This window comes from Mizuhopecten yessoensis, unplaced genomic scaffold, assembly GCF_002113885.1.
Source record: "Mizuhopecten yessoensis strain PY_sf001 unplaced genomic scaffold, ASM211388v2 scaffold11133, whole genome shotgun sequence".
NCBI lineage: Eukaryota > Metazoa > Mollusca > Bivalvia > Pectinida > Pectinidae > Mizuhopecten > Mizuhopecten yessoensis.
In genome coordinates, this window is record NW_018408896.1 from 436,573 (window position 1) to 451,670 (window position 15,098).

The 15,098-nt window shown below is 36.3% G+C and overlaps 1 protein-coding gene across 1 annotated transcript; it reads left to right on the forward strand.

The window, feature by feature from the left end:
• The first annotated feature begins 3,225 nt into the window (after positions 1 to 3,225).
• On the forward strand, positions 3,226 to 14,889 carry LOC110466477 (transmembrane protein 128-like). Its single transcript, XM_021522988.1, has 4 exons — positions 3,226 to 3,474; positions 6,647 to 6,872; positions 9,414 to 9,581; positions 14,363 to 14,889. The coding sequence occupies exons 1-4, from the start codon at positions 3,360 to 3,362 to the stop codon at positions 14,460 to 14,462; spliced, it is 609 nt and encodes a 202-aa protein (XP_021378663.1). The 5' UTR covers positions 3,226 to 3,359; the 3' UTR covers positions 14,463 to 14,889.
• Positions 14,890 to 15,098: the final 209 nt, after the last annotated feature.

The following is a 15,098-nucleotide window of genomic DNA, read 5'->3' on the forward strand; positions in this document are numbered from 1 at the left end:
GGTATGGCCCCGATGGGTGCAGAGTTGCAGGGCCCTTTAAAGTCCTTCTTCTGTACCATTGGAGGGATTTTATGTAATAAGGAGAATTCCCCATGGTTGCTTTATTACCCAGGTGAGTGATACAGGCCCTCTGGGCCTCTTGTTCTTTTTTGAACAACTTCTTCCAAAGAGCTGGAAGACCTAGGGACATGGCATTTGGCCAGTAGTTACCTGGGAAGAAGTGCTATAAATGTTTCTCATATAAATGACCTTGACCTACTTTCAAGATCACAAGGGTCAAATGTGTTTAAAACCTTTAAACAAATTCTTCTGAATAATCAACTTTTAAAGTTACAGGGGTCAAATTTGTAAAAACGTTCAAAAACTTTCTGAATAATTAAAAGGCCCAGAGTGATGATACTTGGCTAGCAGGTACCTGGCATGAACTGCTATTTACTTTCCTCAAATAAATGACCTTGACCTACTTTCAAGATCACAAGGGTTATTTGTGTTAAAAACCTTTAAAAACCTTTAAACAATTTCTTCTGAATAACCAAGAGGCCTAGAGCTACGATGTCTGGCCAGTAGGTATCTGGAACAGAGTGCTATAAAGTTTCCTCATATAAATTACCCTGGCTCGCTTTCAAAGTCACAGAGGTCAAATATATTAAAATTTTAGAGTGACTAGTACTTCTTCTAAATAACTAAGATGCATAAGGTGATGATACTTGGCCAGTACGTATCTTGGATGGAGTGCTATAAACTTTTCCAAAATAATTGACCTTTACAAATATAAAAAAAAACTTCAAACAACTTGATCTGATTAACAGATAGGAGGCTCAGGGCAATGATACTTAGCTATAGTAGGTACCTGGCATGGAGTCCTATAAATTTTCCCCAAATAAATGACTGACCTGCTCTCAAGGTCAAAGGAATGTATGTAGAAACCTTTTAACAACTTCTTCTGCATTACCAGGAGGCCCAGGGTGATTTTATTTCACCATTAGCATGCTGGGGAACATCCTCGATATCCAGGGGTTACGCCCACTTTCGCTCTCTACACCCCTGGAATATGTCATGGCACAGGGGTGAAGATAGCGAATGTGAGCGTAACCCCTGGATTACGAGGATGGCTGGGGAAGAGTATTTTAAAGTTCCATTTAGTCTGGAACATTCGTCAGGCAAGGAGACTCAATATATGCGAATATTTGCAACATTACTTTTATTGAGAATCTTTTCCCATGACTGCTCAAATACCAGTGGCCCTTCTATCCGATTATTGAGACGGTTCCGGGTTGTTTCGCCCCAAATTCCGTTCGCCCTAGGTTGTTTCGCCCTCAAACAATTTTTTTAGGGCGAAACATTGTTTGGTATTTTCTTTTCATTTTTATTTGTTTTAAGTCACAAATTAAGTCTGCTTAGTCTTTCATATCATTAAAATCAGTTTTATTAAAAAAATATGTGTTTGTGTTTTGCTAATTGGAGGAGATCATTTTGAGAAGTTTTGATAGTACCGACCAATAAAAATTAATATGCATATTAATTATTTTAGTTTCTTTATATGTCCATATCTTATCTATATATTATACGTATCTATATGTTAACTTAGAGAAATTAATTTAGTTTCATTATATATCCATAACGTTAAAACATGTACAGGTGCATTTTATAAAGAACAACATTACTGGTAAATGTGCAGTATATTCCGGATATTAGTATGTCCGTTGTCGGGTGATGAATATACAGGTTCGTTCTTTATCTTCCGGCACGTAATTATACGTATATTTATATCTGTACTCAAGAGAAAGATAAGCTTTTTTTAACTTTTAACATGATATTAATGACTTAATGAAAAATATATTTTTTAGGGCAAAACAACCTGGGGCGAACGGGTTTTGGGGCGAAACAACCCTTAGGGCGAACGGGATTTGGGGCGAAACAACCTGTTACCATTGAGACAGGTGAGCGACACATGCCCTGTTAATAGTCTCTTGTTTTCATGACAGCATGCAGTATAAACGCAAATCAGCATACATGAACATATGAGTAACACAAAGCCCTATCTATCATGTAGATTAAAAAGACAAACAATAGTTCCATACAATTAATGTAGTTATATTAACCTGTTATTTATAATATGTAAAAGCATGAAACATTTTTTTCCCGTTTTAAGTAAATGTGTATTTGAAATTTATTTAAAAACACATTTTATGTATATTTATATGATAAATCAAGTTATAGACCTTGGTCTCACACCACTGACAAAGAGAAGCAATAACTGTTTGTAAGTGTTATTGTCATTGTAATGTATCATAGCATTCACTAGGGCTACATTCGCGTTACCGGTTGAAACGGTACGTGTGGCGCAGAAATTTTCCACGATAAACGAACACACTTGGACCGTTCTATAAGCAGAGCTAAAAATGCACAGTTTCGGAGAATAAAAAACAATGTATCAAGAATATTATGCCCTTCTCTCACGCGTCCACTAAATTACATAACGTATCTTAAAAACTACATGTGACTTGACATTGTTTTAGAAAGAAATAACGCAACCTAGGAATATTCAGCAGTTTAGTTTCGGCCAGGTACGTCTGGACCCCTCAATCTACACGTACCAAATTTTCCTGAGGTCAGCCTCGGTCCAAATCTGTACCTGTCGGTTTCTTTACAGGTTCAACCGGTTCAACCGTTTCAACCGGATACGCGAATGTACCCTAGCCACGTCTGTCAATACATGAATAAGTTTCTATAATCCATATGTGTGTGTGTGTGCACAGGGACCTGAGAATTTGATACAGCTATATTTGGACCTAAACCATAGGCACTTGAAGCTTTGTTATGTCAGATTATTTATTTTTTCATATAAGTATACATTTTTTTTTCAAAATTATTATCTTAGAATTATCTGAATAAAAAAAAATGTCATTGCTTTTTTTTATTCAGATAATTCTCAGATAATAATTTTGAAAAAAAAATGTAGACATATATAAAAAAAATCAAAAAAAATCTGACATAACAAAGGGTCAGTCAAGTGCCTATGCCTAAACTAAGGTGTTTAGAGTAATTTTACATGTTTTAGGGGTTTAGATCAGGGACGTATTTAGATCGACTTTCGGTATATGATCATTAGGGGTTTCATTTTTACCGAAAGTCGATCTAAACACCTAAAACTACTCTGAACACCTTAGTTTAGGTCCAAATATAGCTGTAACAAATTCTCAGGTCCTAACTGCAGTAACACACAGTCGAGTTGTGTGGATTCGCTTCAGAGTTTTTACCTACCTAAAACAGTAATTTTACTCAGCGTTGATAGGTGCTTCCTCGGTTTGTCTTTGGAATCAAACGCACGAGTGAGGTAGAAACAATCATCAACAACGATGGCATCCGCACAGAATGAGCCACTTCTCATTTCCAGTGAAGAAGCGATGGAAAATATTCGCCGGCGAGTTCAACACAAGATTGCAGGGAAATACCTTGAAGTTTTGGACCCAGGTAAATTGATTCTAGACTCAGTTTAATTGACATAAATATGTAGTTGATGTCAGTCGCTGATGTGTCGTGTCATGATTTCGTGATCGGATTGTGACGGATTTGTTGTCGGTTTGTCGTGATTTCTGAGGTTATATTTAGAAAAATATATCTCACAGTCTATAGCACTAACTGATCAGTAGTATAGTACATAGATTATTAGATTGCAGTTTAAGTACCGGGTATTCTATTTGTTCAATCTGGTAACCACATGTACATGACATCATTGACAGATTATCAGATAGACTTAGTACACGGGAGCTGGGATGTGGTATTTATTTAATACAGTAGTCTGCTGTATAAAAAAAATACCATCAAGTAAAGTCTATTATCTATTTTTTCTATATAGGGGCATACATACTACACAGATAAAAGGATTTATTTAGAGTTTTTAATATGTTATCTTATTTTACATACAAGATGTGTCTAAATACCATATTTAATGCTTATGACAAGAGTCTGAATATTCTGTTTGTATATTAAATGAATAAAAAGTTTTAAAAAAACTTCCTAATTCATCCTCTATGTAGTTTGAGCATATTTTTATTAATTATGCAAAATGGATATTTTAATTGTTCTGATACTCAGACATGATCCAGCATGGAGTGATGTCATCAGATAACATATTTATACGCGACTCTATAGTATGATGTAATGAAGTCTGAAAATATGCTTTTTATATGTACATTTTAATGAACATAATAAATAGTTATGATAGATCAATAATTAAACAATTGCGTGTCTCCAAGGTCTTGCAGGGAAGGCTCTCATTCGGCATCAGGTCTATAGTAAAATTTAACTTTATATTCTACCTAAGAAAAAAAATATCCAGGATTCAGCTCGGTACCTGATTTTTAGAAGCTAAACAGCTTTGTGCATGGTAAGCTTACAAAGCTAGAAAATGCATCTTCACTTTGTCAAGTTACAACCTTAAAGTTTTATATGACCTGGTCCCAACACATGGATGTATCTGCATTAATAAGCATTAAAACAGATTGATCTAATAACTCAACAGGACTGTTTGATTGTAATATGATAACTATTAATATGAACAAGGTGGAGTATTTCATGAGGGCGAAAACCACAAGGGCACTAAATACTTTATTATGCTGAAATTAAAGAAAACAATAATCCAATAGTAAATATAATCAGGTTGACACACCGTTGTTTTCGACTGCTTCATGCAGTCATTAGGAACACATTTGTGATGACTCTGAATAACAGAAATATGATAGAAATTAAATTGCCTGAGGGAGACATGATGTTTTATTATCTCGTAATATTATCAATATCCTCAAATAAGACTTGCTGTTGTAAAGATGAGGTGATAATATAGATTAATGCCTAGTCCTTAATGTCCCCATTTCGTTTCTACAGTAATACTGCACTAGGTAACACTGGTACCTAGTACTGTGTCAACAGTACATTGAGTCAGTACTGCTCTCCTTACAAGTTATTTACGGCATGCCCCCAGTTGGTTTAATTCTCCTCCAAAATTAAAATAGCCTTAAAATGATTGGTCAAACTGTCAATAAACCAAGTCTAAAGCAAGGGAGCTAGTGGCAGAAATCCACTACATAATCTTACCATTACTCACTTCCAGCCATCTCAATAGTGTAAACAGATTTCAACATCAATATACCAGTATAGCAGCTTAGTAAGTTTTGGTTTGATGAACATGTGTTACCTCTTAAATATTTTTTTCTCATTTTCATAACTGCATGCCCACTTTAGAGAAATACAATGCATATAACTGCCATACTTCCTCCTAATCATCAATTACATAATACATTCTAAATTTAGAATATTTTTTTCAGGTTTTCTATTGTAGATAAACTCTTTTGAATAGGATAACAAGTCACAATATGATAGCACTCATCCTTAGAAATGACATAATACGGTACATATGTACTCATCTATACAATGATATGGCTTTGTGGCACTCATGTTCAGTGTGATAACTATGGTAGATATCAATAATATATCGCGATCCCACCTGCAGTTTAAAGCTGAACTCTAAATCAGTTGTTATGTATTCCTATGTTTATGTACATAAAACAGCTGAATGCAATGTTATTGACCACCATACATCAGTAGATTATATAATTACATGACACTGTATTTATTTGCCTGTCACTGCCAACATGATGGGTCACCACAATTCATCCTATAGTGCATGAACAACAGCTACTGATTAATCAGTCATGTTAATGTGGTTAACATTTGTTCATTTGAAAATGTTTAATTACATACTACACATCATACATATTATGTTTAGAGTGTAAGAATTGTTGCTATGGTCAGACATTCTGCTACCACTAGCCGTCCACCGCTGGGTCACGGGTTCGAGACCTATGTGGGGCAGTCGCCAGGTACTGGCCGTCGGGTGGTTTTTCTACAGGAACTCCGGCTTTCCTCCACCACCAAAACCTGGCTTGTCCTTAAATGACCATAGCTGTTTAAATAATAGGACGTAAAACACAAACAAACCAAAGCTATGGTCAGCTTGGCTTATTATCTGTGTTTTTTACATTTCCCAGATCAGAAATTTTGTTCTCAAGTATGTACATGTGTATAAAACACAAGTATGTACATGTGTATAAAACACAAGTATGTACATGTGTATGTTCATGTCTTTCATCCTCTCGCATTGTTTAGTGATCTTCTCAGTGTACTGTAGGGCAATCTAAATCCTTCAACCTCTTTCCATGTTTTGAATAATACAGTATATGTTGTTGCACTCTCAACCTGTCTAAGCGGAAAGTCGTTTACTACTAGTGCTCAGATTCCTGGTCAGAAATTAGTTTGTTACTGCAGGCAACATCTGTTCATGGGTAAAGAATTAAAGGAAAGTTTTGGTAATTCAAGGGCTATAATCAATGGAAAAACTCTTCCAAGGTTATCTCCCTTTCGGAATGTTACTTCTAACATGCATTTAAAATGAACATTAAAACACGTTGAACATGCATGTTGTTGACACAAACCCAGACACTTACCGAAACAATCTGGTCAGATAACGTCATACTGTACATATGATTACTAAATAAATTAGGTTCTTTAAAAACCCTTACCCCTCTATTTTATTTAATAAGCTATCAGTTTCTGAGTTCTATATCATTTTTTTTAACATTGCCAGATGCATTAGTACCTGACAGTGAAAAAGAGGTTCCAGATCACTCTAAACTCAGCACACATTTTGATGAGGAGACCCGACAAGAGTTTGAGGAAAGGTTTGGGAAATACAGGAAAAAGACTGGGTCCAAGTACAACCTACAGAATGTGTTATGGTTTATTGGAGCCATAGCAATTTTCTACTACACTGACTTTTACATCGCCTGTAGATATGACCCAAGGGTCAGCAGGTAGGTCAATCCCTTCAAGTGTGCAAAATTAGCAGTAGACCCAATAGCCCCCAATTTTGTCTATAGAGATCATCACCTTTGGCTGGTTTGTCATCAGTGTACAATATAATTAAGTGGTAGTGATATTTACGGGAAGTTTACCATTATTATCAGTATGAAAAAAAGTTTATGAATACTGGGGTATATTAGTAAGATGTCAACTATTACAGTAGATGATTATTTTCCCCTGCTTTGATGGCATATAATTTAATTTGTTTCATGAATGGGCATCACATTTTGTATATAGGTATATCGCAAGAAGGCATTGTGTCCCATCCTTAAATAAGGCCACGGTGACCTCATTTTGACCTTTGGAATCAAGAAATAAAACCTATCTCTTCCTAAATGCCAAAGAGGATTTAGTCTGAAGCGTCAGTAGGGAAGGGCAATCATTTCTTAAATAAATGAGGTTGGTTCAACTCCTAAGGCCAGGGGGGGGGGGGGGGGGGGGGTGTGCAAGGCCCTGAAGGGGAACTTAGCTAAATTAATTTGCTTTAAAATGCATCTCCTCCTAAACACCAGAGAGGCTTTCAACCAAATTCAGTCTGAAGCATCACTAGGGGAGGGCAATCATTTCTTAAATAAATGAGGTTCTCTTCCTTAACCCCAGAGACGATTTTAACCAAATTTGCTCTGAAACTTCATTGGGGGCGGGCAATCATTTCCTAGATAAATGAGGTTGGTTCGATTCCTGAGGCCAGGGGGGCGGTGCCCTGAAGGGGAACTTAGCTAAATTTGTTTTAAAACGCATCTTCTCCTAAACCCCAGAGACGATTTTAACCAAATATGCTCTGAAACTTCATTGGGGGAGGGCAATCATTTCCTAAATAAATGAGGTTGGTTCAACTCCTGAGGCCAGGAGGGGGCAAGGCCCTGAAGGGGAACTTAGCTAAATTTGCTTTAAAACGCATCTCCTCCTAAACGTCAGAGAAAATTTCAACCAAATTAAGTCTGAAGCATCAGTAAGGGAGTGCAATCATTTCTTAAATAAATGAGGTTGGTTCGACCCCTGCGGGCAGGGGGGTGGGGCCCTGAATGGGAACTTCGATAAATTTGTTTTAAAACGCATCTCCTCCTAAACCCCAGAGACGATTTTAACCAAATTTGCTCTGAAACTTCATTGGGGGAGGGCAATCATTTCCTAAATAAATGAGATTGGTTCGACCCCTGAGGCTAGGTGGGCAGGGCCCTGAAGGGAAACTTAGCTAAATTTGCTTTAAAACGCATCTCCTCCTAAACCCCAGAGACAATTTTAACCAAATTGCTCTGAAACTTCATTGGGGGAGGGCAATCATTTCCTAAATAAATGAGGTTGGTTCGACCCCTGAGGCTAGGCTAGGTGGGCGGGGCCCTGAAGGGGAACTTAGCTAAATTTGCTTTAAAACGCATCTCCTCCTAAACACCAGAGAGGATTTCAACCAAATTTAATCTGAAACTTAATTGGGGGAGGGCAATTTTTTCCTAAATAAATGAGGCTGGTTCGACCCCTGGGGCTAGGAAGGCTGGGCCCCAAAGAGAAAAATTATCTAATATTTTGCTTTAATATGCTAATATCCTCTAATCGCCTGATTCAATTGTACAAAATTTGGTCAGAAACATTATTGAGGTAGAACCAACACAATTCTTAATTGAATTAGGTTGATTTGACCCCTGCGGTCCTAAGAAATGGTACAGCTAGATTATCATATTCTATGGTGTAGTTTTCATAAATTAAAAAAAAATGGTTTCTAGGTTTATAATATTTTATAGTTGAATGAAAATTAAAGTAAAATAAAAAAATTGCCTTTGTTGCTGTTTAACAGTTGCAATGAATGCAAAAATACAAACCCATTGCACAATTTGAAAAAAAAACAAAAAAAAAAACAGGTTAGGCAGGATTTGAACCCGGGATACTGTGGTCATAGGGTTGGCATATTACCACGAGGCTAGGTTTGTACCAGAAGTCATAACGGAACATTTTTTTGTATATAGGTGGATTTTTTGTGTGAATCTCGTTTTGAAATCTTATTCCGTTTCAAATCTGCGCATGTGTTTAACTATTTTCCTGCAAGGTAAGATGGCGACTAGGACGTAGCCTGGGTGTAAACACAATAACTTTACAGGCGTATGAATACTATTGCTCTTTATCAATGCAACTTCTTGTGGTCCCAGTTGGATTAGAACATAGATCTTGTCTGGTTTTTAGGAATAGTACTAATATAATGCATTCAGTTGTAATGACTTATATATAAAACCAGGTGAGCAATACAGGTCCAATGGACCTCTTGTTTCATGAATAGGTTTCCAACATTTTATATATATATACAAGGAGCAGGGGTATCCATGAAGCCCATGCTTTGTGTTAAATCAACTTTTTTTTTTTTTTGAAAGAATTTCTTGTATCCTTCCTTCAAGTTTGTTCAAATCAAGTGTAGGGAAAAAAGTGTTCATTTATTTCTTAATTCAAGAAAAATACCGTAATAAATTAAATGTTTTATTATCTGATTTAATATTTTCTTGCAGAAATTGGTTCAATATTGGTGCTATCCTTATTGTGATAAATGTGTGCATAGCAATGTTCTTCATTGTCTGGCTGTCTGCTATAAAGAAGATTGATGTGGATGACTGGGAGAAACTCTATCCGACTCTCATTCCTATAGCAACAGGGGCATTTATCATGGGCGGCATGTGGTAAGTATCTCATCCTTCATATTCCCATAGCAATAAAGACATTTGTCATGGGAAGCATGTGGTAAGTATCTCCTCCTTCATATTCCCATAGCAATAAAGACATTTATAATGGATGGCATGTGGTAAATATCTCGTCCTTCATATTCCCATAGAAATAAAGACAATTATAATGGGTGGCATGTGGTAAGTATCTCATCCTTCATATTCCCATAGAAATAAAGACATTTATAATGGGTGGCTTGTGGTAAGTATCTCGTCCTTCATATTCCCATAGCAACAAATACATTTATAATGGGTGGCATGTGGTAAGTATCTCGTCCTTCATATTCCCATAGCAACAAAGACATTTATAATGGGTGGCATGTGGTAGGTATCTCGTCCTTCATATTCCCATAGAAATAAAGACAATTATAATGGGTGGCATGTGGTAAGTATCTCATCCTTCATATTCCCATAGCAACAAAGACATTTATGATGGGTGGCATGTGGTAAGTATCTAATCCTTCATATTCCCATAGCAATAAAGACATTTATAATGGGTGGCATGTGGTAGGTATCTCATCCTTCATATTCCCATAGCAACAAAGACATTTATGATGGGTGGCATGTGGTAAGTATCTAATCCTTCATATTCCCATAGCAATAAAGACATGTATCATGGGAAGCATGTGGTAAGTATCCCGTCCTTCATATTCACATAGCCATAAAGTCATTTACAATGGGTGGCATGTGGTAAGTATCTCGTCCTTCATATTCCCATAGCAACAAAGACATTTATGATGGGTGGCATGTGGTAAGTATCTCGTCCTTCATATTCCAATAGCAATAAAGCCATTTATAATGGGTGGCATGTGGTAAGTATCTCATCCTTCATATTTCCATAGAAATAAAAACATGTATAATGGGTGGCATGTGGTAAGTATCTCGTCCTTCATATTCTCATAGTAATAAAAACATGTATAATGGGTGGCATGTGGTAAGTATCTCATCCTTCATATTCCCATAGAAATAAAGACATTTATAATGGGTGGCATGTGGTAAGTATCTCATCCTTCATATTCCCATAGCAATAAAGACATTTATAATGGGTGGCATGTGGTAAGTATCGTGTCCTTCATATTCTTATAGAAATAAAGACATTTATAATGGGTGGCATGTGGTAAGTATCGTGTCCTTCATATTCCCATAGCAACAAAGACATTTATAATGGCTGGCATGTGGTAGGTATCGTGTCCTTCATATTCCCATAGCAACAAAGACATGTAGAATGGGTGGCATGTGATAAGTATCGTGTCCTTCATATTCCCATAGCAACAAAGACATTTATAATGGGTGGCATGTGGTAAGTATCTCGTCCTTCATATTCCCTAGCAACAAAATCATCCTTCATATTCCCATAGCAACAAAGACATTTATATTAATGGGAAGCATGTGGTAGGTATCTCATCCTTCATATTCCCATAGAAATAAAGACATGTATAATGGGTGGCATGTGGTAAGGATCTCATCCTTCATATTCATCTCGTCCTTCATATTCCCATAGAAATAAAGACATTTATAATGGGTGGCATGTCGCAAGTATCTCGTCCTTCATATTCCCATAGCAATATAGACATTTATAGTGGGTCGCATGTGGTAAGTATCTCGTCCTTCATATTCTCATAGAAATAAAAACATTTATAATGGGTGGCATGTGGTAAGTATCTCGGCCTTCATATTCCCATAGAAATAAAGACATGTATAATGGGTGGCATGTGGTAAGTATCTCGGCCTTCATATTCCCATAGCAATATAGACATTTATAATGGGTGGCATGTGGTAAGTATCTCGGCCTTCATATTCCCATAGAAATAAAGACATGTATAATGGATGGCATGTGGTAAGTATCTCGGCCTTCATATTCCCATAGAAATAAAGACATTTATAATGGGTGGCATGGGGTAAGTATCTCGTCCTTCATATTCCCATAGCAACAAAAAGACATTTATAATGGGTGGCATGTGGTAAGCATCTCGTCCTTCATATTCCCATAGCAATATAGACATTTATAATGGCTGGCATGTGGTAAGTATCTCGTCCTTCATTTTCACATAGCAACAAAAAGACAATTATAATGGGTGGCATGAGGTAAGTATCTCGTCCTTCATATTCACATAGCAACAAAAAGACAATTATAATGGGTGGCATGAGGTAAGTATCTCGTCCTTCATATTCACATAGCAATAAAGTCATTTATAATGGGTGTCATGTGGTAAGTATCGCGTCCTTCATATTCCAATAGCAACAAAGACATTTATAATGGGTGGTATGTGGTAAGTATCTCATCCTTCATATTCCAATAGCAATAAAGACATTTATAATGGGTGGCATGTCGCAAGTATCTCGTCCTTCATATTCCCATAGCAACAAAGACATGTAGAATGGGTGGCATGTGATAAGTATCTTGTCCTTCATATTCCCATAGCAACAAAGACATTTATATTAATGCGAAGCATGTGGCAGGTATCTCATCCTTCATATTCCCATAGAAATAAAGACATGTATAATGGATGGCATGTGGTAAGTATCTCGGCCTTCATATTCCCATAGCAATATAGACATTTATAGTGGGTCGCATGTGGTAAGTATCTCGTCCTTCATATTCACATAGCAATAAAGTCATTTATAATGGGTGGCATGTGGTAAGTACCTCGTCCTTCATATTCCCTAGCAACAAAATCATCCCTCATATTCCCATAGCAACAAAGACATTTATATTAATGGGAAGCATGTGGTAGGTATCTCATCCTTCATATTCCCATAGAAATAAAGACATGTATAATGGATGGCATGTGGTAAGTATCTCGGCCTTCATATTCCCATAGAAATAAAGACATGTATAATGGGTGGCATGTGGTAAGTATCTCCTCCTTCATATTCCCATAGAAATAAAGACATGTATAATGGATGGCATGTGGTAAGTATCTCGGCCTTCATATTCCCATAGCAATATAGACATTTATAATGGGTGGCATGTGGTAAGCATCTCGTCCTTCATATTCCCATAGCAATATAGACATTTATAATGTGTGGCATGTGGTAAGTATCTCGTCCTTCATATTCCAATAGCAACAAAGTCATTTATAATGGGCGGCATGTGGTAAGTATCTCATCCTTCATATTCCAATAGCAACAAAGACATTTATAATGGGCGGCATGTGGTAAGTATCTCGTCCTTCATATTCCCATAGAAATAAAGAGAGTTATAATGGGTGGCATGTGGTAAGTATCTCGGCCTTCATATTCCCATAGCAATATAGACATTTATAATGGTTGGCATGTGGTAAGTATCTCGTCCTTCATTTTCACATAGCAACAAAAAGACAATTATAATGGGTGGCATGAGGTAAGTATCTCGTCCTTCATATTCACATAGCAATAAAGTCATTTATAATGGGTGGCATGTGGTAAGGATATCATCCTTCATATTCACATAGCAACAAAGACATGTATAATGGGTGGCATGTGGTAAGGATCTCATCCTTCATATTCCAATAGCAACAAAGACAGTTATAATGGGCGGCATGTGGTAAGTATCTCATCCTTCATATTCCAATAGCAATAAAGACATGTATAATGGGTGGCATGTGGTAAGTATCTCCTCCTTCATATTCCCATAGAAATAAAGACATTTATAATGGGTGGCATGGGGTAAGTATCTCGTCCTTCATATTCCCATATAAATAAAGACATTTATAATGTATGGCATGTGGTAAGTATCTCGTCCTTCATTTTCACATAGCAACAAAAAGACAATTATAATGGGTGGCATGAGGTAAGTATCTCGTCCTTCATATTCACATAGCAACAAAAAGACAATTATAATGGGTGGCATGAGGTAAGTATCTCGTCCTTCATATTCACATAGCAACAAAAAGACAATTATAATGGGTGGCATGAGGTAAGTATCTCGTCCTTCATATTCACATAGCAATAAAGTCATTTATAATGGGTGGCATGTGGTAAGTATCTCCTCCTTCATATTGCCATAGAAATAAAGACATTTATAATGGATGGCATGTGGTAAGTATCTAGTCCTTCATATTCCCATAGAAATAAAGACAATTATAATGGGTGGCATGTGGTAAGTATCTCCTCCTTCATATTGCCATAGAAATAAAGACATTTATAATGGATGGCATGTGGTAAGTATCTCGTCCTTCATATTCCCATAGAAATAAAGACATGTATAATGGGTGGCATGTGGTAAGTATCTCCTCCTTCATATTCCCATAGAAATAAAGACATTTATAATGGATGGCATGTGGTAAGTATCTCGTCCTTCATATTCCCATAGAAATAAAGACATTTATAATGGGTGGCATGTGGTAAGGATCTCATCCTTCATATTCCCTAGCAACAAATACATTTATAATGATTGGTATGTTGTAAATGTCTCACCATCTCATTTCCATAGCATCATGTGCATTTATAATATACATAATGGGTGGCATTTAATACAAATCCAACTCTCGTTTCCATAGCAACAATAGCTTAACTCAAGTTAACTGTACTTTCGTCATTTTTCTTTATTTCTGTCTTAGATAATGGATGGACACCAAATTATCTAAATTATGAAAGGTAATTTAGAAACTTGATTAACTATAGCCAATGTATGGATATATGTAAATCTACATTGACATGCAAGTTTTTCATCAATATTACAATTGATTGAAAGTCAGATATAAGTCTTCATTACGTTGCATTTACCAGTGTGTAACACAATGTATTGAATGTTTCAGTGTGACGGTGGGCCTGTGGCCCGTTTGGAGTTTCTTCACACCTTTAATCCTGTTCACGCTGTTCATGGGGTTTGTTGTGTTTATTGCAATGATTCCGTGACAGCAGACTGATGTTACCACTGTTATCAATCCTACTAGGGACTGTTACGTACAGTCAGTATTGTGTTGAAAAAAGAAATTTCTCTCACGAAATGTAAATGAATCTTACACAACGTTAAGTTGTCAGGGAAAATATTACACTTCAGTTTCTCCATCGAGAAGTGTTTTACAGCACACAGTTAATTTTCTGAAATGTGTATTCATAGATATAATAGATACTATATTTTATCATTTTTTAACTGTTTTCTTAAAGAGGTTTGTGATTTTAAAAACTTAATAGAAAATGTTCTGTTAAAATAAATTTCAATTGCAAAATTCTAAGAACTTTTCAATTTAGCAAGCCTCTGGCGACCTAAAATGAAAAATTTGTGACAAGTTTCATAAATTCCATATAAAATGAAAACGAGTGTAAGATCCTATTTATCACATAATCAAGATTTGTGGCATTTATTCGTGTGAAACGGCAATTTTCATGCAACTTTAAAATGTAAAAAAGACACCATTTTGACTCCAATGCGTAAGTTTGTGACATCATGTACTTGTCCTAGGCGTGACGTCACAATTGAAATAATTTAAACTTACAACCAATCACAGGGCTGATAGGTCATATTACAGGGGTTAATACGCAAAGAAATAT